The following is a 22,664-nucleotide window of genomic DNA, read 5'->3' as shown; positions in this document are numbered from 1 at the left end:
CCTATGATTATTCTCGTTAAACATTTTCCTAGTACGCTATCACAGGGTATCGTATACACTAAGAAGGAAACGAAAATGTCATCAAGTCGTACCTATAGAGAGCAAGTCGCAACTTGACTTCGTACGACCCGGAAGACTTCTACAAAAGTGGTTCTGATAACTTTGCCCATTACTCAAACTCCGCCAGGAGACTTTCACTGACACGTTTAGACTTCTAGCCTACACGCGTCGTTGCATCACCATCTTTGACTACTCCCTTGGAGCTCTCGTTGTCTGCCATGAAGCGTTCGTAAAAGTCAAACATGCTGTCCTGCCCATCCTTTAGCATTTCATTGATGCATTGCTCGGGTGTGATGACATCGGCAATGGTCTGAATCTCTTGCTTCCATTCTTGGATATACTTTGCCTTTGGCTCGGTATGGACGACGTAGAAATGGCGATAGTCGCGACGCATGTCGACTTGCAGTCCAGCATAGTAGCGGATCATGTTTAGGTTGGCGGCTTCTTTGCTACGAGCGACTGTGTTGAAGTAATCCACAGGCTCGCATTCGGCGATGGCCCGGCGCTCGGAGAGTATGGGATATTTGTCGGCTACAGCGCTTAGTGGAACAACCGGATCATCTTGCTCGATGTAGTTGGTTTCGGCGAGGAGCGAGTAGAGCTTGGCACAACTGCGTCAAATTTAGCAATAAATCAAATTGGGTCGAGTGTAGTGGGCGAACCTCTGCATGTCAACATCCCCAGCGTTCACATCCATTGCATGGTCTTCGCATCTCTGAAATAGATACTCCATCAACTCTGGCCGGACACACAGCCGCCACAACAAGCTGGCGTCGTCGACTTCTTGCCATGGAGCCAACGGGCCTGCGCGCCCTCTGAGACTCACTATCTTTGCGAAGAAAAGCTTGACAATTTCCAAAGCAAGTTGTGGCTTCGTCTCAAAGACTTCCTCCGTAATGTAAACGAATCCGCCAAGTGGGAAAATTTCAATGCGCTCATATTGAAGCACGGGAAGACCATCTGTCAAAGCATGGTCGTAGTCGAGACTTGGTTGAAGCCCAACCGACCAGAGACGGACGTTCTGACGAAGAACTTCGCCGAAACCGGGAAATGCTGTGAAGTATTCAACGTCCGGATGTGCCTGATATGTTTAGCATTAGTCTCACTCGCAATGTGTGATTACGCACTATAATGATGCCTGAACCTCCTTGCAAAATTTGCTGCTTGAAAACAGCCCATGCACCCTGATAGCTCGTACTAGCAACCTGGACATGGTGCAATAATAACCATCGAGTAATGATCTCCAACTCTTCAAAATGGTCTTCGGGATGGTACATTAGAAAAACCCTACTCTCAAGCAGATTGACAGCTTCCTCGCTGCCATTGCTCGCAAACATATCCTCAAAGTCCAATGTGCAGACTGATCCTCCGGCCGTCCGCAACTGTTCGCATTTAATCTTGACCTCATTTGTGATGGGTGGAGGCGGAGGCGGAGGTGGTGGCTGAAACGAGAACTGCTGTGGTTGTCCAGATGGTATGGGAGAAGGGGTGCGTGTTGCTTCATTGGTCGTGGGTGGTTGGACGGCATCATCGATATCCATATCGTCATCCACATCTGGTATAGTATCAGATGTCTGATGGCCTTCATGTGGTGCATTTGCAACAATGCCAGTCTCTCTATGCTGGTAAGCACATTCCTGTTCTGTATTTCGACAATCGCCTCTGTTCCAGTACCAGCAAGTAAGCTGATCCGGATTTAAAGACCTCGTAGTCCTCTTCTCTTCCAGCTGGTCTTCTATACTACCAAGCTTCGGTTGCTGGTCAGGATCAATTCGTACATCGCCCATTGAGGGATCGCTATGCTTTATCCATCCAGTATTTTGGTGAGCAAAGAGACAATCCTCGGCGGATTTTCTGCAACCTTTCTGCCCGTTAAGCCAAAACGGACATGTGAGTGGTGGTTTGCGGTATTTGCCGGGTATCTTGCCTTGCATATCAGCTATAGAATACTCGCGGCCCTTTTCATCCTTATGCCTATGCATAAAGCGGCATTCCCTCGCACTTTTCGTGCAGTTTTGGCTAAGCCTCCATTGGTAACACACCTGGGGAACTTTGTCAATCTCCCAGGGTGCTAAGGGTATGTTCCCATCAGTAGACTCTTGCCTTGGAGACTCATCGTTCTGGGGCTCTTCTGCAATGATACGCCTATGAATAGGGTCACGACGAGCGTATGGATCATGGTGTGGTGCCGGCAGTTTTGGGGCGATGAGATCAGGTGGGGCATTGACGAAATTGAGAGCAGCAACATCGGGTGTGCCCTCCCTACGGGACCTCATGTCTACCTCGTGGTGTCGACGGAGTGTCTGAAAATGAGTTTTCTTTGGCAAGGCAGTAGCTTGACGAGGTTGAGGCTTGGGCTCGTTTACGATTCTGATGCCACTACTCTTTCCTGAGCTAGTTGTGGTCTTAAGGGCACTTGGCTGCGTCGCAAGAGAGACTGATCGCTTTGCAGCGCCTGAGCTCGTACTACTGGATTGCAGAGTGTCATGAGCAGCGGAGGCACTACCAGCTTCAGCGGTCGTAGGTTTACCGTTGTTACTCTTTTTTCGTTGTGTAGAAACTGTCGTCGTTTGCTTATCTCGGAAACCTGAGTCTGCTTGCGGCAGTGAAGATCTTCGAGGCTCTTGGCCCTTTGCTGGTCTTGCGAGACTTGGTTTCGTGACTGAATTCGGGTTTGGAGTAGTCGTAGCACGTTTCAATGAGGTACGGGGTGATTGAGCTGAATTTTGGATTGGCCGGCGCTCTATATTAGAACTCTCCACGCCGATGGACGTATGCCTTGTATTTTCCGACGTTGTAGCCATCTCTGCCATCAATGAGTCATCTGTCAACTCTCCTTCGGAAGAAGAGGATTCTGACTGCACTATAGGAGGCTTACGCGCTTTAGGAGGCTGTCTGACAAACAGCCCCGAGTTTTCCGTAGCAGAACTTCCCGCAAACAAGTGATTGAGTTGACTGGAGTCTGCAGCTTCTCTTTCTGCGAGAGTAGCTTCCAGAAGTGATACCTCTTGTTGGCCGTTGAGTGCTGCCTCATATTTTGCTATGTTATCTTCGCACAGTTTCTTGAAATCAACTTTTTTCATACTCGCTTTCTTTTCGTTCCATAGTTCCAACGCGGTAGTGGTTGTGGGCTCATCTGGTAGTGACGTAATCTTCTCGAAGTTGACTGCTGGTTCCCAAGTGCCTAAATCACGTCAGAGATACGCGATGGATGCTTGTCTGGAACGGAACGGTGCACGGTTTGGTCCTGTTCTTCAGAGGGACTATAGAGTTGTGAGGGGCAATGGTAGAATACTTACACCTTCAAGGCTGGTTAGCTTGATTCAACTACACCACGAGGCAGACCTACTCCTCAAGTGGATAATTTTCCCATTTGGTCAAGTACTTTGTAGCCGCGCCGAACGGATGCACATCCCAGGCTTCTTGCCACTTCTCCGCCAGAATACATTCTACGTCGTATTCTTCCTCGAGCTCGTCTTCATCAGGGTGCAGTGACATTCTGGCGAACGCTATAGAGGTGAATGGCTATGCCAGCTTCTGATTGGTTAAGGGCAGTAGCAGACAACGCGTGAGGTCTTTCTCTGATTACGCGTCGGGTCGCTGCTGTCATTCGGGTTGCAACAAGAAACTAGAGGGCAACTGTGTCTACCTAGGTGCATGTCCAAAGGCGAGATGTTTGCGGCGACGCAAGCAGACATGGAGGTGTTGGAATGAGCGAGGGCGCGGAGACTAGCGCCTCGCTTACCTAAGAAGGCATAGGCTTGTTCGCTCCTGGGGTGCTGGCTGGTGCTTTGACGGTGGAGCAGCGACTCCTCGAGGCAGCGAGATAGCGCAGTACTTGGCCACTACCCACGACGACCTGATTCTGAGCTTTTCTGCTTGCCTTGATACCCCAAAGATATCCAGGCTCTGCTTTCACGACTCTCGCCGACACATCGACTGAGACTTCCACCTCCCCACCTGCCACTTCCCCACCTACCGCAACAATGGCGAACGACGAATATGACGTGAGTCTCCGTACGACAGCGGCCCTATGTGTTCTTGCATACTGATGATAGTGCACATAGTTTCTTTTCAAGGGTACCTACTTTCCCCCTACCTTAGTCTTCCTGGTCTCGTCGCCCGCTAACCCCCGCAGTGGTGCTCATCGGAGACTCTGGTGTCGGTAAATCCAACCTATTGAGCCGGTTCACGCGCAACGAGTTCAACCTCGATTCCAAGTCGACCATCGGCGTCGAATTCGCTACCCGCTCCATCCAAGTTGACGCCAAGACCATCAAGGCCCAGATCTGGGATACCGCCGGCCAGGAGCGATACCGTGCCATCACCTCTGCATACTACCGTGGCGCGGTCGGCGCTCTGCTTGTCTACGACATCAGCAAGCACCAGACATATGAGAACGTGACGAGGTGGCTGAAGGAGCTACGCGACCATGCTGACTCCAACATCGTCATCATGCTCGTGGGTAACAAGAGCGATTTGAGGCATCTGCGGGCAGTGCCAACAGAGGAGGCCAAGCAGTTTGCAAGTACGTTTACTCATCCTGTGACAGTGGCGTCTGCATAGATACAGCCTTCGACATGTATGCTGACACTCTCCGCAGGCGAGAACAACCTTTCCTTCATCGAGACGTCTGCCTTGGACGCCAGCAACGTCGAGCTTGCCTTCCAGAACATTCTCACAGGTACGTTACTCTACTATAAACAACAAGTAGCAGCGACAACAGTGGTTGGCGCAAAGCTTGGAGTGACATTGGTTGGCCCAAGTGGACATGTGTTTACACCGCCACTTTTGTTGACACTTCAGCCGCAAATATCGTTAGCATGAGCCGTTGCTAACACTGCTCCAGAAATCTACCGCATCGTCTCAAGCAAAGCGCTCGACCAGGGCGAAGGTAGCGGCCCCGTCCTCGGCAACGACCGCAAGGTGCTCGAGATCAGCAAGTCGGCCGACGCGGAGCAGAAGAAGGGATGCTGCTAGACGATAACGAAAATCTACAAATACTCTTCACCTACAATCTGTTTGCGCCGGGTTGCAATGCATGTTTTGGCGAAGCAGCGAGGGGGGGAAAGCTCGGATATGGCGAGCAGGACTACGATACAATACGCTTCACGTTTAACGCGTGGGATACAAGACGAGATGATGCAAATGCCCAAACTTGGCGTCCAGGAAGTCGCTCACTTTACGTCTGCTTTGTCTCTACAGGTGTCAGGGTCTCTGCTTGGTTTTGCATGCTGCGAGGAGTATCTCCTTTGTTCGGTTCGGGGCTGGAGGCGGTAATGCGAATAGCGGCTGTATGTACGGCGTGATTGCAATGTCAGCTCATGTTCAACTTGCCTCCTGGTATTCGCTTTATTCATCGCTTTTCGGACTCTGGATGTTGCAAATGGCTGACGCGTCAGCAAAGTCCTGGAGCGGCCGTTGTATCACATATGACGAAGTAGATCGACGGCTCCTAGTTTTGATCGGTCATCTCGGCGAATCGAAGATTCTTGATGTTCGGCATGTAATTCGGTCCTTTGTGCATCTTCATCAGTATAGTCAGGATTCCTTCTGACTCGCTGGTCAGGATGCTTGCTTGTAACACTTGGTACGGAAGGAGAGATTCATCAGAATGTAACAAATAGATTCGTAAATGCTCATGAAACGCCTATACCCCTTCTTCCATTCATGTCGTTAGGCCGCCAAGTATCCTCCGCTTTGGTCCCTGGGGGCAGGTAATGCGAGCCCTGTTCAGACGTCCTACGATAGCCCGAACTACCAGAATCATCATGTCTTTTCTCTTCTCTTGATTCGTGAAAACCGGGCATTGGATACGCTCCAGTATCCGGTATGGATGATGGACTGGCAGTGTAGACTGGTCGTGACTTGACATCTGTGGCCAATGGGAGTAGGGAACCGCTGTTCTTGGACTGCAGGGCCTTTGCGCGTTTATCTGCTTTCGCGGCGTCGTGCGTGCGGTCGTAGAGATATAGACCCACGAATGTGAGCACAAAACCAAACGCTTGGACTTTTGTCATGGGTTTGCCGAACCAGACAACAGCGAACACAATGACAAAGACGCGCTTGATTAAGCTGGCAACCGAGTAAGTAACTGGTGACACCATAGATAGCAAAACAAAGGCTACAATGTTCTGTCCAAAATGGAAAGTGCCGTTGAAAAGAAACTCGAGTAGCAGACGCCCGTGATCTAAAGCTTCAGGGTGGTCTGATAGCTCGATAGAAGCGTCATGCAGAAAGTCAAAGATAAGAGTAAACCCTTCGGACCAAAGCCAAAGTGGAAGAGTAAAGAGAAAGGCTAGGCCAGAGGAATAACAGAGGAGGTTTAGTTTATCTGGTTTGGTGAACTTGTTCGGCGGCAGGCCGTCTTTCTCAGCAGCTGCGGCGTCGTTGAAGATTTGTTTGGAGACGATGTTCTGAACGACGAAGAGGATGGCGCTGGCAAAGGCGGACATCAGGCCGATCAGATTTGCATTGAAATCGGCCGAGCATGCCAGTATGACTCCTAGGGTGAGTGGGATGAGAGAAAGGTATGTGGGTAGCGAGTACTGGATCTTGAAGAAGATGCTGTATGCCATGACCGTCAGGAGCGGCGAAAGTCCCTTGATAGTGTGTACCAACGAAACAGGTATCCTTGACGTAGCATCGGCGCTCAGAATGTGTCCGCCGATCTGGAAGCATGTCAAGGGCAGCGTCGCCATGATCAGCTCCTTGGATGGGGTACGAATGCCGTACTTCAGGAAAGGCATCGTCTGTTTTAGGCGTGGGTATTTCCTAGCGAACATGGCGAGTATCAAGCACCAACCGGATACGAAAGCGAATTGGACGGTCGTGAGGGTAATGGGCTTCGGTAGGGCGGTCAGGATGGCCTTGGAAGACATGTTGGTGAAGATGGAGGTCATGTACCACACACCGCAGAGCACCTGCGCCTGTTAGCCATAGGCCATAGCAAACCATGCGTATCGCGACCTACAATGAGCTTTGGCGATAGTGGGGCCTTGAGCGCGTCTGCAAGTTCATGCGCATTCTGGCTGACACTGCCCTTTCGCGTCCGTATAGTCCTGAAGGCTTCTGACAGGCTCTTCTGTCGTCCATGTCTGTTTGAAGAGGTCGACGCTGAGCCGTTGATGCCCCCGAACCTAGCCTCTTTGCGCGGATGCCACCTGTCGCCTGGTATCGTACTGCCATTCGTCTGCGCTGCATGGCTAGGACTGGCAGAGCGCGACGACGTGTGACCGTATATGTGGTCTTCCTCGGGCGTGGGCAGTAGATCGGGCTGGAAAGCGGGAAACTTGAAGGTAGCGTTGGGACTCGGGTCCCGCGCCAACGGAGGCGTCATGACGACTGCGGGATGCAAGGTGGTTGGGGGTGTCGTAGATGTATTCGCTACGCCATGGGGAGGGAACCGATGCTGCAGGCGACTTGTACTATATGCGCGGAACCGTGGCGCACTCCTGCTACATATACGAGCACAATGGTGGCACAAGCAGCGGTAGCGATGGAGGGGTACCGTGGATCGTCGCGAAGGATTATTCCAAGAAGCGTGGTGTTGAAGGCAAGCGTCGCAATGGATCCGTAATTAGCGGAGAATTGTCTGGTTAGTGACATACGCGTTCCGGAGGCGGTTCGGATCTGATAGCTAGGGCAGGAGGCGACAGGGATTCCAAACCACCGGCCATCGTCAGCCAAGCTCTGTCCATGAACCCTTCACCACCTGCTATGTCCGGTAGAGATCTTCTGCCGCGATAACGTTGCTTTTCAAAAGCGCCATCTCTCCCTCTCGTCATGTATCGAGCCTCTGTATACACCAGAACATGTTCGTTCCGATGAGCCGGCCGTCGCTGCCGCACCTACTCTGTACTTTCCTGTTCCTGCTGCAATTGGGTCGTGCTACGGAACATGAGCCGCTCGTGACCCCACTAGCAAGCCGACAGGAGAGTGTCTCCTTGTTTTCCTTCAGCGATACATGGCACGTCCTGGGGCCTTTTCAGATGGGAACTCGAGGTACGTCATCGCCCACGTAGCCTGGAGACGATATACCGACATTTTGTAGAGGCGACATGGGGCGCAGATCCACTCGAGTACTATGGCGGCTTCAGAAACCTCCAATATGACCCCAAAGCAACATTCCGAAGCTCATTGCCCACTAACGGAACCGCATCGTGGAATGTCACCCAAGCCGTGAGGACCATGAGCGATGCTACGTCGGCCAACGCCTCCTTGAGTGTGGCCTATTCAAACGTTGACTGGGACTTCCTGAAGGTCGTATATGGATGGGCTGCCGTGCAATATCAGGCCTGGGCTCGTGGCGAACTTCACGTCGGCGGCAACGAGACTCAACACCTAGTCTTACACACAGATACTATTCTGGAATTCTGGGTGGATGACCAGCACTACTTTGGGGGAGATTTCTATACTTATCGCAAGGCGCCTCCTGTTCTGCATCTCCAACCTGGCTCGCACAGAATTGACATTCGTCTAGCTCGCGACGTGAGAGCTTTTGGTGGTATTCTGGAGCCTACCATTGATGTTGTTGTTGACGTGCAAAAGGCCATAGGATCTTTGGAGCTTGCAAAACCTGGTATTCTAGTGTCCGATGTCGTCGACGGAAAGCCTGCCTCGTCAATTGGATCAGTGTACTTGAGAAATACCGGGGAAGAGGAAATTGAAATCCTGAGCATTCAGCACTCAAGTGTGAGCCTTTATGTCTCTTTCGCGGAGTTGGCAATGGGCGCGCAGTCATTGTTACGCAAAGATACTGATATTGCTGACCAGGGAAATCCTAACACGTCGCGTGACTCGCATATGTCCAACATTATTGTTCCTGGTCAAACGAAATCCATCGCCTTCAATATCACTCTCCATGGTAGCAACACTTCATCTGTGGATTACGATATTACATATAAGACAGTTGGTGGTACGCGCCAAAACATCCTGCGTGCGTCCCAAACTCTGAACCATATCGGTCTTTACAGACCCCACAAGGTCACATTCCTCCACCCTGGTGGCATGGCTTCGTACGCCATGCTTCGACCCCCAGCAAAAAATGCAACATGCCCATCAGGACAATTAAAACTACCCGTATTGCTGCAACTCCACGGAGCAGGCCTCGAGGCTGACAACCCTATGGTTACTGGCGCCCTGGATCCGGTTTCTGACCTCTGTGCTTGGGTACTGTTTCCTACTGGTGTCACACCGTGGTCCGGTGACGACTGGCACAACTGGGGTTTCGCCGACGTTGAAGCGGCAATTGCGGCAATTCCAGACTGGATCGACAACAATCGCTGGACAGGCTACGATGTTGATACGAACCGTTGGATAGTCTCAGGACATTCCAATGGCGGACAGGGTACTTGGTTTGCCCTTACTCATAGACCTGACAAAGTGCTCGCTGCAGCACCAGTCTCCGGTTACGCCAGTATCCAGATGTACGTGCCATATCACCTGTGGCAAGCTGCAGATCCTGGTCGCACAGCGGTCGTCAGTGCATCCATCAACAGCTATCGTCATGAGATGCTTATGCCCAACGCGCATGGCATACCCGTTCAACAACAGCATGGTGAAATTGACGACAATGTTCCAGCATATAATTCCCGCCTACTGGCAGAACAGTTATTCCGCACTGGAGTTAGCCCTGGTGTCACTGGAGCCAAAGCCAGATACAACGAAGTGGCAGGACAAAATCACTGGTGGGATGGTGTCATGACAACACCCGAGTTAGTAGACTTCTATTATACCCAGACAAAGAACGACGATACTCTGCCGCGGAAGATGGAGCATTTCCTCATCTTGATCGGCGATCCTGGAGACATGGGTAGTAAGAATGGGATTCAGGTAAAACAGTTAGAGGATCCAGGACGCTATGGCAAGGTTGGTGTTCGAGGGCACGTTATCAAGACGTCCAATGTCCGAAGTCTTGAGTTTAATCCCACTATCTGGAGGGAGTCGGTCACAATCGATGGGAAGGACTTGAGTCTAGCTGAGACAATAGCGGCGACTGTCTCTCCCATCAGTGTTTACAAGTCAGATGATGGCTGGACCATCGGCACACGTACTACAGACTCCACGCGACCTGAGAGGACTGGTCGACAGCTGGGCTCTATGACCGCTATCCTTCGTACCCACGGGCCATTCGTCATCCAGCACCCAGGCTCTGCTAATTCATCTCGCCTTGCGTTGCAGGTTTCACGCAATTTACACCAGTATTTCCAAGCAAACACTTACATTCTTTCCTCCGCATTAGATCCTCCTTCTCCGAACCTCACTGGCAACATCATCACTTTAGCAACCGGCTCCAGTCTCGAGGCTAGTCAGACGGATTTCCCAATCCACGTCGGAAAGTCCGGGATCACCATACGGGGTTACCGGGGACAGGCACATCGATACGGCCAGGAAGCTAGAGCTGCTGCATTCTTGCGACCACTTGCAGGCGAGCGTCTTGAGCTTGTCGTTTGGGGTGCGGATGATGAGGGGTTACGACAAGCGTCTCGGATTGTCCCGATGCTGACGGGTGTCGGACAGCCTGATTTTGTGGTCTTCGGTGAAAGCGCAAAGTGGAAAGGTATCGAGGGCGTGTTAGCCATGGGCTTCTTTGACTCTGACTGGGAGGTCACTCCAAGTAGTATCATAGAAAGCGAATGAGCGATACAGGGATCCAAGCCTAAAGAGGCAGTATCTGGTTGCGGGTAGCAAAGGCTCAACATCTCTCGTTGGGCTTGTGAGGTGCATATTCTGTACTCTAGGGCTACGGTGAGCGCAATGTCTCAGGAAGTAGGTAGATCTGATTCAGTCCCGACAGTCGAACCTTTCGTATTCTGTGCGGAATCAGTCTTTTCGGGCACGATGCTCTTTCCGTTTGCTGGTGAAGACGAATGCGGAACGTCCCGACGCGACGCGCCTCCCTCTAGTTGCGCTCACCTAGTCTGCTGAGAAGTTTCCATTGCTGTCACCCCACTACTCCGACTCCTCTTGACTTCGCTTCAGTCTCTTCCTTCTACTCTGCTGTCGTTCTTTCCTCACGACGACACCTTCTGCGATCTTCTGATTTATGTGCATTTGAGCTGTTCTCTCGTCGCTTCTGCATCTACTTTGGCTATATACGTCGCCAAACGAGCTGCGCTGAGCCTTCGTCCTGCATATTATCTGCACATTTGCCCAATAACCCCAGATTTGTTTCAAACCGCCTTCGGAACTGCAGTCTTCACCATATAGCTTGGAGATAACTGCTGCCTCCCGGATCCAAACCATCTACCCACACTTCCAAGCTCTACTACCATGAGCTTCAACATAACTTCCGACGGTTCTCCTACACCCCGCAAGGGCCCCAATCGATTCGCCATGGCCGGAGACCTTAGGATTGACACTTCGCCAGAGGTACTGGGCCAGGCGGTAGGCAGCATGAGCCTGAACCAATACCCATTTGCCTTCCAGCGTGCTTTTGGCTCACCGTTGACATGCAATACACAGGGCATGAAGCGACCACTCGGTCCTTCTACCCTGGGCAACCAAATTCCGCTGCAACAGCACAGCTCGTTCGACGGCTATAAGGTCAGTCAAACTAGCGTCTATTATAGGCTCACCGTCACCATCTTCTATAGCGCCCAAACTGACCTATACAGAAGCCCAAGATGGAAGCTCACGAAGAGTCGGCTGTCATGGACTCGCTCCTACAGCGGCTGAACGGTCGCTCTCCTCCGCAAGACCCATACAGCTCGTCCAGTGGATCCATTCCCATTACGCCGGCGACGGACGAGTTCACATCTACCCCACCTACCGAGATGGACAGCTCCATTGTCCTCGTCGAGGCCAGCGAATTGCAGAAGCTGAAGCTGGAATTACAGGAGGCTCGCAACGAAGTCAACCGCGTCAACCAGGAGATACACAGTCACCATGTAGCCCGGTCAACCATGGAGCACCTGAGCCAATCGTCTGAGGCTGATTACAGCTACCCGGGCGATGTCACTGAGCAGACTCTCACGAGTTTGCAGAACAAGTTTAATGCCTCTACCAGGAGCAACTACGGCTGGGGCAATGAAGCTGCTCGTCCGGCCTACACCGACAGTAATAGCTTCGGACCCCCATATCAGGCCCAGACGCAACCTCAGGTCCAGCCCCGACCACAACCCCCACAGTCAGGCTATCGTCGCAACGGTTTCTTGAATGAACCTACACACTTCCCTCTCGACCAGAGCTTCCGCAGCAATGGTATGTCCACCAGCTTCAATGCTGGCATGGGTAACGGCATGCCGAATTCCATCGGCATCGGCAATAGCTTCAACAACAGTATGGGTGTTGGCATGGGCAACGGATTGAGTAACCCACCTAGCCGACCTAGTTCAGCCTTCGATTCAGGCTACAACCAGTACGCTATGCCACCCATGTATCCCACAGGCCATCCAGCTCCGATTGGCACCATGGCCAGCAGATTATCGCCTGACGCAAATGAGTTCAACGTCCAGAACAGCATGGGGCCATCACCATGGAACTCCCAGGTCAGTCATCACTACGACATATCGAACCTTGGTATTTACTGATATGGCGTAGACCCAAAGTGAGGCAGGTACTTCACAGTACGTCCCCTCAGTTGAACCGATGAATTATCGTCGCCTATTGGACCGCAATATGAGCTGCAACTGGAAATACATTGTCGATAAGATCATCTGCAACAACGACCAGCAAGCATCTATCTTCCTTCAACAAAAGCTCAAAGTAGGCACACCGGAGCAAAAATATGAGATCGTGGAGGCCATCATCTCCCAAGCCTACGCTCTAATGGTTAACCGTTTCGGCAACTTCCTGGTACAGCGCTGCTTTGAGCATGGTACGCACGAGCAAGTTATTGCTATCGCCCAAGCCATCCGCGGAAATACTCTTGCTTTGAGCATGGACGCGTTCGGCTGCCATGTCATCCAGAAGGCCTTCGACTGTGTTCCGGAAGAGTACAAGGCAACCATGGTCCATGAGCTACTTCGCCGCATTCCAGAGACTGTCATTCACCGATACGCATGCCATGTCTGGCAGAAGCTCTTTGAACTCCGTTGGAGCGACTCCCCACCCCAGATCATGCGTTATGTCAACGAGGCTCTGCGCGGCATGTGGCATGAAGTCGCATTGGGTGAGACAGGTAGTCTGGTCGTACAGAACATCTTCGAGAACTGTCTTGAGGAAGACAAGGTATGTTGAGATACTAAGCATGTATTACCATCAGTACTAAATCGAAATAGCGTCCCTGCATCAACGAAGTGCTCGCAAGTATCGATGTCATCGCTCATGGTCAATTTGGCAACTGGTGCATCCAGCATATCTGTGAGCATGGCGCGCCTGCTGACCGTAGTCGTGCCATCGATCATATTCTCCGTTTCAGTACAGAGTATAGCATGGATCAGTACGCTTCCAAAGTCATTGAGAAATGCCTCAAGATTGGTGGTAATGAATTCCTGGATCGGTATCTGGACCGCATATGCGAGGCTCGCCCTGATCGTCCGCGTATGCCCCTTATCGACAGTAGGTTCCAGGTTACTCTCTCGGTGTGAATGGTTGCTAACTCTTCGAAGTCGCTGGTGATCAGTTCGGCAACTATCTCATACAGTATGTCTTGACAAACAGTGGCACACAACATCGCGAACTCGTTGGTGGTCACATTCGCAAGCACATGGTCTCTCTTCGCGGCTCTAAGTACGGATCTCGCGTAGCCATGCTCTGCTGTAACCCTGCTCTTGCGACGCGCCCAGGACCTCCAGCAGGTATGCTTCCCCGCTATAGCAACCCCGCACCGCGCCCCAGTTTTGGCGCTTTCCGTTGAAGGCATGTTTTCCAATTCACATGCCTTCGTCCACATGCGTATCGTTGGGTATTATCAGCCAGTGCACCGCTCGCTCGATCTCGTAAAAGGTATCGTGGATATGCCCAAAAGCTAAGATCAATGTCGAAAAAATTGTCGAAAACCATTGGCTTAAGACGAAAATACGCATTTCCTACAGTTGGCTGGGATAACATCGATTCCTGCACACCTTATTACGACAGATCCTTTCTTGTTTATCCTAGCATTTTCATCGGGCCTGAAATACTTGGTAGCGTTAGCGTGGGACAGGCTGGAGAAGACGATATGGTGAACAGTCAACTGAATTGTACCTACATACTTATCCATCTTTCCGAAGCAGGCTGATTCAACGGTAATACAGTTACGGTAATGCTACCATCTGATGTATGCACTCTTCGATGGAATGAAAGCTTAATAGACCTCACCTCTAATGTTGACTGTGATGCCTCAGGAAGGGTCACTAGCATTACCGTGCTGTCGGAAACTGATACATGAACATTCAAAACAGGAGTTGCCACTCATTTTGTTGTCAAGGTCAATGTGCGGAGCCGCTCGGTGAATCGTGGAGTTCATGCGGGTTTCGGTGGCAACTCGGACACGGTCGGAAAGGTGTTTTGCACGTGTCGGTAGAACAAATTTCGAGCTTTGCAAAGAACTATGAGCCCTTGCATCAGGTACCACGTTCTGGAAAGGCCGGACGAACATGTGTTGAGGAGAAGGAAGGTTGGCCGCAGCTCTGCAAGGTGTGAGCAGTGCGAGCGGCGAGCGGCGAGCGGCAACTGAGGAGATGCCGCTTCGGCGCAAAATCCGAACAGCATGCGACGTGCGACATCTTGCCGACAAGGAGCAAACCAGGGATGCATTGCTCACAAGCTTACAGAGTCTTACTTAGCGGCTACTTGCATATTGGAGTCAAGGGTGAGTAAGTAACGCGTAGGATGATGCATTTTCGGAGATACTTGGAGGAAGAACATGGAAGCATGTGATGATTGGTCGCATGACGCTGGAAACGCATCCCGTAACGGGGCAAATATTCTTCATCCAGTACCAATACGCGAGCGATGAAGCAAGAGCAGATTAAATCGCTAAAGAAGGTTTGCTCAATCGATCATGCATCGGTGACCTGATCTCAGCGCGCACGATAATCGGCCCAGCCTGGAGGATGTAGGGCTAGGCAGGGCCTGCCGAAGGCACTTACCTCATCATCATAACCCGCACATGTCAACGTGGGTCTAGCGGCGCCGGAAGTTCGGCGACGTCACCATGGTGTAGTTTTGAGCGTTGCGTTATCTTTTATTAAGTCGCCGCATGCGCCGTCATATTTTATATGTAATTCCAGACTCCGTACACGTACTCATCCAAGTTCCCCAACACCTGGTGTAACCAAACGTCAAGTTTTCAACAGCCGCTAAACTCTCACGACAAACCAACACACTTGCACCCCAAGTCAAAGCAATTTCCACTTAAGACAAAATGAAGGTTCTTACCAAGGAAGAGGAGGAGGCGCATTACAAGTAAGATTCACGCATGAACGGCAATTGTGGAAGTCGTACTGACAAGTTGAAGTGCCACAGTCAAGGGCGGATCAATCGGTGGTATCATTGGTACGGCGGTAGGCGCTGCTGGTGTCATGGCTGCGAGTAGAAGATACCACTCCTTCAGAGCGCTCACCGTCCCGTTCCGAGCTTTCTTGGTCGCTTCAACAGGAACATTCGTTGGTGAGTTCCCGCACGCCACACTGTAAGACTCCAGAACTCGTATCCTAACAATGCTACCCCACAGCTGTCATTGCCGCCGATCGAGCCTCCGCAGCGTACGATATCGAACACACACCCGAAAAGAAGCGCCAAGTTGAACGCGAGAGGGAGCGCGAAGCCCTCTACGAACAGAACAGAACCGCTTTCGAGCGTGCGAAAGACTGGGCGACCGAAAACCGATACCCACTTCTCTTCGGTTTCTGGATTGCCTCCATGGCTGGCTCATGGCACATGGTCAACCGCAACCCATACCTGAGCGGATCACAAAAGCTAGTGCAGGCGCGTATGTACGCACAGGGTGGCACACTGGCGGCGCTGCTAGGCAGCTTTGCGATTGAGGGTGCGGATGCAGCGAAGGGCAAGGGAAGGTGGGAGACAATCAGGGTTATTGACCCGAATGATCCCGAACACAAGCATGTTATTGAGAAGAAGATCCATCACGAGAGATACGCTGGCGAGGACCAGTGGAGAGGTATGTGCACGTTCATTGGATTGTATATTGGAAACAGCGAGCTAATTCAATAATGCAGAGATGGTAGAGGCCGAAGAGCAACGCGAGAAGGAGCGCAAGGCTGCTGCAGCAGGCAAAGAGCACCAGGCGAAACAGCATCAGCATGCTGCTGACAAGAAGGAGGAGAAGGCCGAGAAAGAAGAAGACCAGAAGAAGAAGAACAAGGCTTAAGCATGGGTTGACCTCATTTCCCACACCGACTCACGACGACCTCGAATACCTCCATTCTTCCGATCGGCCCCTGGTTCGGTCTATCCCTTGTCTTTTAAGAGCTCCATCATCATTATTGGCGTTTGGATAAAAATCAATCTGCGGCCCTTCTCCTTGTACCTATTACGTCTGTATGATTAGGGCATGTCCTGGTGGCTGGATTGCGAAGCGGCGTCCGCGTTGTATGCAGATATGAGCGCATTTTATCGTACCTATGGAAATCAGTTTTCATGCCATGTTACTGTGCCTGAGGGGTGTTTCATCACACTTGCGCAATTCTGTGTAACTTTTGCGTGTTATGAATTTTGTTTTGCCCAGCCCTACAGCCTGCACACGATCAATTCTCAGGGTCCATCATGACGTCTGCGTTCCTGGGTTGGTGCATCAAGCACGTCACATGCTTTCGTGATGAAGCTAATAGGTGCATACATGCTGTAGGACTCCTCGTTTCATGTGAAAAGTAACTGCTTACCGGGATTCTACTTTTACTGAGATTACGAGTACTACTACTACTTCAACCTCACTTTCACCCTTGTACCCTGGTTAGAGTCAAGCAGTCGGCTCTACCCGGTTCGAGCAACACAGATATGAGCCAATCGGATATACCACGAACGCTGGAGTCAATATCGCAGACGCTCATACCGAACACTAATCTTGTTCATCCACCCAAAAAACCTCAAGATGCACAACTTACAGCGACCATCGCAGACTTACACGTCCATCCTACTATCGAGACACTGTTGCATATCCTGAACCACGATTTGCCCTCTGCACACTTCCTAGTGCGGCACATGCAGGCACCGCCAGCTGTGGAAGGAATGTTGCTCCATGGTATCTTGCACCGTGCGGAAGGCGACTTTGACAATGCAAGAGCATGGGTGGGCGACGTGGCAGACGCATGTGAAGGTTACCAGCCCAAGCACAAAGAAGAAGGTCAGAAGCTGGATGCTGAAGTCGCGAAGCAAGTTGGCAGCAACTCTTCCATCTCTGCTTCGCTCATCGAGTTCGTCTACGGCGACCAGGAGCCTAAGAGTCTGATTGACGCCGTTGAAGAGTATCGAAGCAAGAAGAAAATTGACAGGGCAAATGATGAGGATGGTATCGAGAACAGGATAAGGGCCGAGGCGGAGAAGGTGCTGGAGTGGTGCAAGAATAAATTTGGAGACGGAGTGTTTGATGATGCGACAAAGGCATGGGTTAAGAATAGCGAGGAGATTAGCAAGATTAGCGGAGACATGGTGAGTGGCGGAAAGGGACATAGGAAGTTCTGAAAGCGTGGATAGTGTTGGTAGCATGGTGATAGAGTGGCATGTATGGTGGGGTAGATGTAATTTCTCTCCTGCTGCTGCTGGAGCTTTGCGATGAGCAAGGACGTCTAGAGCGATCGATACGGCGATCTCCCAGATTTCGGTAGCTTGTCGGTAGCTATCTAAGGACACGTTTATCTTCAGGAACCTCATGTCAAGCGATCCAGTGATAGTACCGGCGAGACGGGTGCCAAGAAAGGATGGTTTGGTCCTGCCCTCGATGGCAACGTGCATGCCCACTACCGCACACAACCAGGGTTCTGATGGCGCTTCACGGGGCAACAGCACGCGGGAATTCTGAGCAGGAATGTCTCAGAAGCCGGTATACAAGCAGGGTGAATGATGCAGCCAGATCGTCATCTGTACGGCAGTAACCACCACCTGGGCTTAAGCGAGGATGCGGGCCAGGGTGCAGCGACGAATGGCGGCGAGGCACTCGAGAAGCGGTCGGCCTGTGACATCAACGGCCAGCTTTCACCCCTAACAACGCCATATTCTTCCCGCACCACGTGCAGCTCTCGGCTGGACTGTACACGCAGAAATCATGGCCGACGAATCCCTCAAGCCCAACGGCCAGAGCCGTCCGAGCAACGTCAAACACCACACATCGCCGTCTCTCATGATGAACTCCCACTTTGCCGGTGTGGGCGAGAATGCCGACAAAGGTGCCTACGAACATGGCATCCAGGTCATTGACGAGGACAAGATGTTCAAGTATGTCTTCTGGCTGTGCAGGCAATTGGGTAGCAGAGTAGAGGGCTAATGGCAACTCGCTGTGCAGCACAAACCTATCCACATATCTCGGCATTGAGAAGGTTATCCCCTCGGGCTTCAACTACCACCTCATATCCGTCTTTGGCTCGCAGTCCACCGGAAAATCAACCCTCCTCAATTACCTCTTCGGTACCCAGTTCGGCGTCATGTCCGAGCAGGAGCGTCGTCAGACCACAAAGGGAATATGGATGAGCAAGAACAAGCGGGAGGAGGGTGGCTCCAACATGGCGGAAAATATCCTGGTTATGGATGTCGAGGGTACCGACGGCAGAGAGCGAGGAGAGGACCAGGACTTTGAGCGCAAGAGCGCCCTCTTTGCGCTTGCCACGAGCGAGGTCCTCATCGTCAACATCTGGGAACACCAGGTCGGACTGTACCAGGGTGCCAACATGGGCCTGCTCAAGACCGTCTTCGAAGTCAACTTGCAACTCTTCGTCAAAGACAGCAAGTACGTTTGTTGACCACGCTAGACTCATCCCATGCTGACAGCCACGCAGGTCCACTCCCAGATCCCTCCTGTTCTTCGTCATTCGCGATCACATCGGCACGACACCCCTCAAGAATCTACAAAACACCTTGGTACAAGACCTGTCCAAGTTGTGGTCGACCATCTCAAAGCCCAACGGCCTGGAGAACTCGCGGATAGAAGACTACTTCGACTTCGCCTTCGTCGCTCTACCACACAAGATCCTACAACCGGAAAAGTTCGAGGAGGCAGTCACACAGCTTAGCACACGATTCAAGGAGGGATACAACGACCCCAGGAAGAGCGGGCTCATCGACGAGTCGACTGCACCCATCTTCCTGCCACAGTACCACAGACGGATCCCCGCAGACGGTTTCTCCGCATATGCCGAGGGCGTATGGGATCAGATTGTCAACAACAAGGACTTGGATCTGCCCACGCAGCAAGAGCTGTTGGCTCAGTTCCGTTGTGACGAGATCTCGCGTGAGGTCCTGGTTGCTTTCGACGAGAAGATCACGCCACTAGAGGACAGGCAAGCCGAAGATGCTCGGATAGGGAAGCTTTCTGTTATAGCCGACCTCGGCCCTGCCATGAGCGCCGCACGAACCAAGGTCTTCAAAGATTTCGATACGAATGCGAGCCGATACCACAAAGGCGTCTACAAGCGGAAGCAGGCAGAACTTGAAGGCAAGGTAGATTCACGGTTGAAGGCTCTGTTCCAGAAGCAACTCACAGCTGCTCACAAGTCTGGGGTGGAATCGTTCAGCGAGGCCGTCAGTGCGGCGGTCAAGAGCGGTCAAAAGAAGGGTACCTATGACTTTGCACAAATTGTCGATTCAGAGAAGAAGCAGGCACTTGCCAAGTTTGAAGAGGATGCAAAAGCCATGGCTATCGAAGGTGCGGCCTGGAGCAGTCACGAAAACGAGTTGAAAATCTACAAGAAGGAGCTCGACGACGTATCTGGCCGTCTGCGCAAGGAGGAGATGAGACGGTTGGCCACACGTATCGAGCGCTGGGTACGATCACGATTGGATGAGTCTGTCGGTCTTGAATTCAACAAGCTCGGATCCGGTCGAGGCGGTTCTGGCGCGCCCGAGCATGGGGAGCGACCTCCGACAGAGAAAGATCTGTGGGATCGTGTCTGGACCATCTTCACCGACACTGTTTCCATGGCTGAAAAGCGATTCACCGATCGCGCATCGAGCTTCGATGCTAGTTCCGACGAAGTTGAGGTCGGTCTGTGGAGGTTACGGCGCAAGTCGTGGGCTGTGCTCCGCGCAAAGATTGATGAGGAAGTTATGGAAGGTAACATCCTGTTGAAGCTAAGAGAAAACTTCGAAGACAAGTTCCGCTACGACGAGCATGGCGTCCCAAGAATATGGCGGCCCACAGACGATATAGAAGGCATCTACACCAAAGCCCGAGAGTCGACAATCACCGTCATTCCACTACTCGCTCGTTTCAAGTTGGCCAAAACATCGAGCCCTCCACCACTCGACGCCTGGATCGGCGAAGCACCCGCCTCGGTAACGCCCGCAGATGAAGACGACTTGACACCCATCGGTGGTCTAGACGATGAAGAGGGCAAGACCCTGGAAGAGGAGATGACGATTCTCTCCGACGCCAAGCAAGCCGACCTTCTTGTCCGCTTCAAGAAGACTGCAGATGGTGTCTATGTGGAAGCCAAGCGTAGCGCGATTGGTGGTATCACACAAGTTCCGTTGTACTTCTACGGCTTACTCCTCGCGCTGGGTTGGAACGAGATAGTAGCTGGTAAGTTCCCTTGTCGTCCCTTCTCTCCGCTATTTTTCGACTAACACTTCCCAGTTCTTCGCAATCCAGTATACTTCATCTTCCTCATCCTTCTCGCTGTCGGCGCCTACGTAACCTACACTCTCAACCTATGGGGCCCCATGGCACGAATGGCCAACGCTGCATCGCAGCAAGGTCTTGAAGTTGGTAAGGAGCGTCTTCGTACCTTCCTTGAGAGCTCGGATACAGGACGCCAGGCTATGGCTATGAGCGGTGGTATGAATGACACCAGGAGACAAGAGAATGTCAGGATGGACAGGCTGAATGGGGACGGGAAGAAAAGCAAGGCTGAGGAGGAGGATTTGGATGACATTTGAGTGGGTGCTTTGCAGTGGTCTTTTGGGTAGACGCCGTTCAAGGTAGGATAAGTGAAAAGAATTGCATGCCATTGATGAGGTTGGGTTTGTGGGTTATTGATAGACTCCTAGAGGCTGGGACGACTTCGTCTCAAATCAGAAGCTGAATACTTGAGCCAGGAACTTGAGGTGTCTATTGTATAACGAGCTACCAATAGTAGCCAAAAGTTGTCACTGCATCTAAACACCGAACTTTCTGGGGTCCAAGCTACCAATTTGCGCACTCTTCACATCGCCATCCCACACAAACTCACTCAACAGCTTTCCTGTGGCAGGCCCGTTCTGAATACCCCAACACGTGTGTCCAGCACCCATCAGCAGACCCTTCACACTGGTCTTTCCGATAAGCGGACCGCTACCTCTACTTACATTCGGCAGGTAGCACGCTTGTCTTGCTGTGACCTCACCGTCTCTCAACTCCTCTGAGATAGCGGAGACCTGCTCAACGATTTCTTGACATCGGCTCTCATCACATTGAACCAGATCAGTGGATGTAGGAAGGGGCACGAGATGATCACCTTCGCCGCACGCGTAGACTTCCTGGTTCGGTCGAGCATAGATTTCTGGTGTGACGGTCTCGCCGCGTTTGCCGTTGCCGCGTGGCATATCTATTGAGGTGAAAAGTGCGTAGGCAGAGACGGGTCGCGAAGGGCGGATGGTGACACTGTGAGCACGGAGAGCTGAGATAGGCGAGGGCTTCCAGACTGTCCTCGTCCATGGGCCTGCCGTAAGGATAATGGTATCGGCGTCAAGTTTTTGCTCTTCGCCTGACTCTTTGCTCTTGTACGAAACAGACTTGACCGCGCCGTTCTCTTGCTCGATGTTGGTAGCAGAGCCGTACACAATCTTGACGCTCTTCTCTTCGGCAAGCTGTGCCATACTCGTTGTGAAATGATAAGGATGCACTTGCGCCGTCGTGAGTGGTGTACCCATTTCCTCGTAGGCCTTCATGCCATCCGCGGCCACCCAATCCAAATCTTTCGGTACACCGGCAGCACGTAGTAAACCGATCGCTTTCTGTGTTCGCTTTTGCAGGCTCACTGAGTCCTCTTTGCTCTTGCCGTTCGTCCCATCTTTGGCACCCTTGCTCTTGGCTAGAACGCCATACATGTCAACCTGACCACAGTGTACTGCTCTGTAGCCCCAACGCTCCGCGCCACCATGTTTCTCAGCTAGCTCTTGATGCAGTTTGTAACTTAGCGGAACAATGCAATTCGGGTATGCCCATAATGCTAGAAGACCACCGGCTTTCCCCGATGCACCACCAGCAATCTTAGTGGCTTCCAAAAGTGTGATGCTGTCTCTTTCTTTGTTGAAGTTTGGGTGGTGCGAAAGAAAGTATGCTGTGGTAGAGCCAATTATGCCGCCACCTAAGATCGTTAGCAAGAAACCTTCGAGATAAGTAGATTGATTGGTTCAAATTACCAATGATAACGATATTGCGTTTTTGTTGATCCGCTGCCATGATGTTTGTTAGGCGTGAAGTTGCTTTGAGCATGAAGATGTTGATGTTTTGCAAGCGTGGCGTTGGTCGTATTGCACTTTTCGGGAAGATTTAAACCGATTACTGAGATACGTCATAGTTCACATGC

At 51.7% G+C, this 22,664-nt stretch overlaps 10 protein-coding genes across 10 annotated transcripts; 7 read left to right on the top strand and 3 right to left on the bottom strand.

Annotated features, from left to right (window-relative positions):
• Positions 1 to 14: 14 nt before the first annotated feature.
• Positions 15 to 3,360, bottom strand: CC77DRAFT_1021396 (hypothetical protein). The gene is made up of 3 exons (XM_018525255.1): positions 1,188 to 3,360; positions 723 to 1,141; positions 15 to 671 (listed from the first exon to the last, which is right to left on the bottom strand). Exons 1-3 carry the CDS (start codon positions 3,141 to 3,143, stop codon positions 215 to 217), a joined length of 2,832 nt encoding a protein of 943 aa, XP_018384656.1. The 5' UTR covers positions 3,144 to 3,360; the 3' UTR covers positions 15 to 214.
• A 686-nt stretch (positions 3,361 to 4,046) lies between these two features.
• CC77DRAFT_1062396 (ras-domain-containing protein) lies at positions 4,047 to 5,040 on the top strand (the record flags this gene model as incomplete). Its single annotated transcript, XM_018528518.1, has 5 exons — positions 4,047 to 4,067; positions 4,128 to 4,140; positions 4,199 to 4,588; positions 4,664 to 4,744; positions 4,910 to 5,040. 5 exons carry the CDS (start codon positions 4,047 to 4,049, stop codon positions 5,038 to 5,040), a joined length of 636 nt encoding a protein of 211 aa, XP_018384655.1.
• CC77DRAFT_152750 (hypothetical protein) lies at positions 5,009 to 5,658 on the top strand. The gene is made up of 2 exons (XM_018530319.1): positions 5,009 to 5,157; positions 5,242 to 5,658. Exons 1-2 carry the CDS (start codon positions 5,102 to 5,104, stop codon positions 5,615 to 5,617), a joined length of 432 nt encoding a protein of 143 aa, XP_018384654.1. The 5' UTR covers positions 5,009 to 5,101; the 3' UTR covers positions 5,618 to 5,658.
• Positions 5,659 to 5,668: 10 nt separating this feature from the next.
• Positions 5,669 to 7,673, bottom strand: CC77DRAFT_1021393 (TPT-domain-containing protein). Its single transcript, XM_018525254.1, has 2 exons — positions 7,034 to 7,673; positions 5,669 to 6,983 (listed from the first exon to the last, which is right to left on the bottom strand). The coding sequence occupies exons 1-2, from the start codon at positions 7,397 to 7,399 to the stop codon at positions 5,700 to 5,702; spliced, it is 1,650 nt and encodes a 549-aa protein (XP_018384653.1). The 5' UTR covers positions 7,400 to 7,673; the 3' UTR covers positions 5,669 to 5,699.
• A 201-nt stretch (positions 7,674 to 7,874) lies between these two features.
• Positions 7,875 to 10,701, top strand: CC77DRAFT_1032017 (hypothetical protein; the record flags this gene model as incomplete). Its single annotated transcript, XM_018526708.1, has 2 exons — positions 7,875 to 8,064; positions 8,114 to 10,701. 2 exons carry the CDS (start codon positions 7,875 to 7,877, stop codon positions 10,699 to 10,701), a joined length of 2,778 nt encoding a protein of 925 aa, XP_018384652.1.
• Positions 10,702 to 10,857: 156 nt separating this feature from the next.
• On the top strand, positions 10,858 to 14,155 carry CC77DRAFT_1072196 (ARM repeat-containing protein). Its single transcript, XM_018529154.1, has 5 exons — positions 10,858 to 11,607; positions 11,679 to 12,551; positions 12,604 to 13,233; positions 13,284 to 13,563; positions 13,614 to 14,155. Exons 1-5 carry the CDS (start codon positions 11,335 to 11,337, stop codon positions 13,859 to 13,861), a joined length of 2,304 nt encoding a protein of 767 aa, XP_018384651.1. The 5' UTR covers positions 10,858 to 11,334; the 3' UTR covers positions 13,862 to 14,155.
• An 814-nt stretch (positions 14,156 to 14,969) lies between these two features.
• CC77DRAFT_1021386 (mitochondrial hypoxia responsive domain-containing protein) lies at positions 14,970 to 16,583 on the top strand. Its single transcript, XM_018525253.1, has 4 exons — positions 14,970 to 15,393; positions 15,446 to 15,597; positions 15,662 to 16,108; positions 16,167 to 16,583. Exons 1-4 carry the CDS (start codon positions 15,353 to 15,355, stop codon positions 16,316 to 16,318), a joined length of 792 nt encoding a protein of 263 aa, XP_018384650.1. The 5' UTR covers positions 14,970 to 15,352; the 3' UTR covers positions 16,319 to 16,583.
• Positions 16,584 to 16,944: 361 nt separating this feature from the next.
• Positions 16,945 to 17,628, top strand: CC77DRAFT_1009739 (hypothetical protein; the record flags this gene model as incomplete). The annotated part of the gene is made up of 1 exon (XM_018523610.1): positions 16,945 to 17,628. The coding sequence occupies one exon, from the start codon at positions 16,945 to 16,947 to the stop codon at positions 17,626 to 17,628; it is 684 nt and encodes a 227-aa protein (XP_018384649.1).
• Positions 17,629 to 18,208: 580 nt separating this feature from the next.
• CC77DRAFT_1072192 (GTP-binding protein Sey1) lies at positions 18,209 to 21,143 on the top strand (the record flags this gene model as incomplete). Its single annotated transcript, XM_018529153.1, has 4 exons — positions 18,209 to 18,378; positions 18,446 to 18,886; positions 18,936 to 20,677; positions 20,732 to 21,143. 4 exons carry the CDS (start codon positions 18,209 to 18,211, stop codon positions 21,031 to 21,033), a joined length of 2,655 nt encoding a protein of 884 aa, XP_018384648.1. The 3' UTR covers positions 21,034 to 21,143.
• CC77DRAFT_1021384 (FAD dependent oxidoreductase) lies at positions 21,010 to 22,594 on the bottom strand. Its single transcript, XM_018525252.1, has 2 exons — positions 22,498 to 22,594; positions 21,010 to 22,442 (listed from the first exon to the last, which is right to left on the bottom strand). Exons 1-2 carry the CDS (start codon positions 22,535 to 22,537, stop codon positions 21,253 to 21,255), a joined length of 1,230 nt encoding a protein of 409 aa, XP_018384647.1. The 5' UTR covers positions 22,538 to 22,594; the 3' UTR covers positions 21,010 to 21,252.
• Positions 22,595 to 22,664: the final 70 nt, after the last annotated feature.

This window comes from Alternaria alternata, assembly GCF_001642055.1.
Source record: "Alternaria alternata strain SRC1lrK2f unplaced genomic scaffold CC77scaffold_13, whole genome shotgun sequence".
Taxonomy (NCBI): domain Eukaryota; kingdom Fungi; phylum Ascomycota; class Dothideomycetes; order Pleosporales; family Pleosporaceae; genus Alternaria; species Alternaria alternata.
This window is presented reverse-complemented; position numbering and strand designations above follow the sequence as displayed.

Coding starts and splice junctions, on each gene's coding strand:
- CC77DRAFT_1072196 (XM_018529154.1), top strand. CDS start 11,335: ATGAGCTTCAACATAACTTCCGACGGTTCTCCTACACCCCGCAAGGGC. Junction 12,552..12,603: donor CATCACCATGGAACTCCCAG/GTCAGTCATCAC, acceptor GATATGGCGTAG/ACCCAAAGTGAGGCAGGTAC. Junction 13,234..13,283: donor ACTGTCTTGAGGAAGACAAG/GTATGTTGAGAT, acceptor AAATCGAAATAG/CGTCCCTGCATCAACGAAGT.
- CC77DRAFT_152750 (XM_018530319.1), top strand. CDS start 5,102: ATGTTTTGGCGAAGCAGCGAGGGGGGGAAAGCTCGGATATGGCGAGCA. Junction 5,158..5,241: donor ATATGGCGAGCAGGACTACG/ATACAATACGCT, acceptor GAAGTCGCTCAC/TTTACGTCTGCTTTGTCTCT.
- CC77DRAFT_1021396 (XM_018525255.1), bottom strand. CDS start 3,143: ATGAAAAAAGTTGATTTCAAGAAACTGTGCGAAGATAACATAGCAAAA. Junction 1,142..1,187: donor GAGGTTCAGGCATCATTATA/GTGCGTAATCAC, acceptor TAAACATATCAG/GCACATCCGGACGTTGAATA. Junction 672..722: donor GGGGATGTTGACATGCAGAG/GTTCGCCCACTA, acceptor AATTTGACGCAG/TTGTGCCAAGCTCTACTCGC.
- CC77DRAFT_1021384 (XM_018525252.1), bottom strand. CDS start 22,537: ATGGCAGCGGATCAACAAAAACGCAATATCGTTATCATTG. Junction 22,443..22,497: donor ACGCAATATCGTTATCATTG/GTAATTTGAACC, acceptor TAACGATCTTAG/GTGGCGGCATAATTGGCTCT.
- CC77DRAFT_1021386 (XM_018525253.1), top strand. CDS start 15,353: ATGAAGGTTCTTACCAAGGAAGAGGAGGAGGCGCATTACAA. Junction 15,394..15,445: donor GAGGAGGAGGCGCATTACAA/GTAAGATTCACG, acceptor GACAAGTTGAAG/TGCCACAGTCAAGGGCGGAT. Junction 15,598..15,661: donor TTCAACAGGAACATTCGTTG/GTGAGTTCCCGC, acceptor GCTACCCCACAG/CTGTCATTGCCGCCGATCGA.
- CC77DRAFT_1021393 (XM_018525254.1), bottom strand. CDS start 7,399: ATGACGCCTCCGTTGGCGCGGGACCCGAGTCCCAACGCTACCTTCAAG. Junction 6,984..7,033: donor CACTATCGCCAAAGCTCATT/GTAGGTCGCGAT, acceptor TAACAGGCGCAG/GTGCTCTGCGGTGTGTGGTA.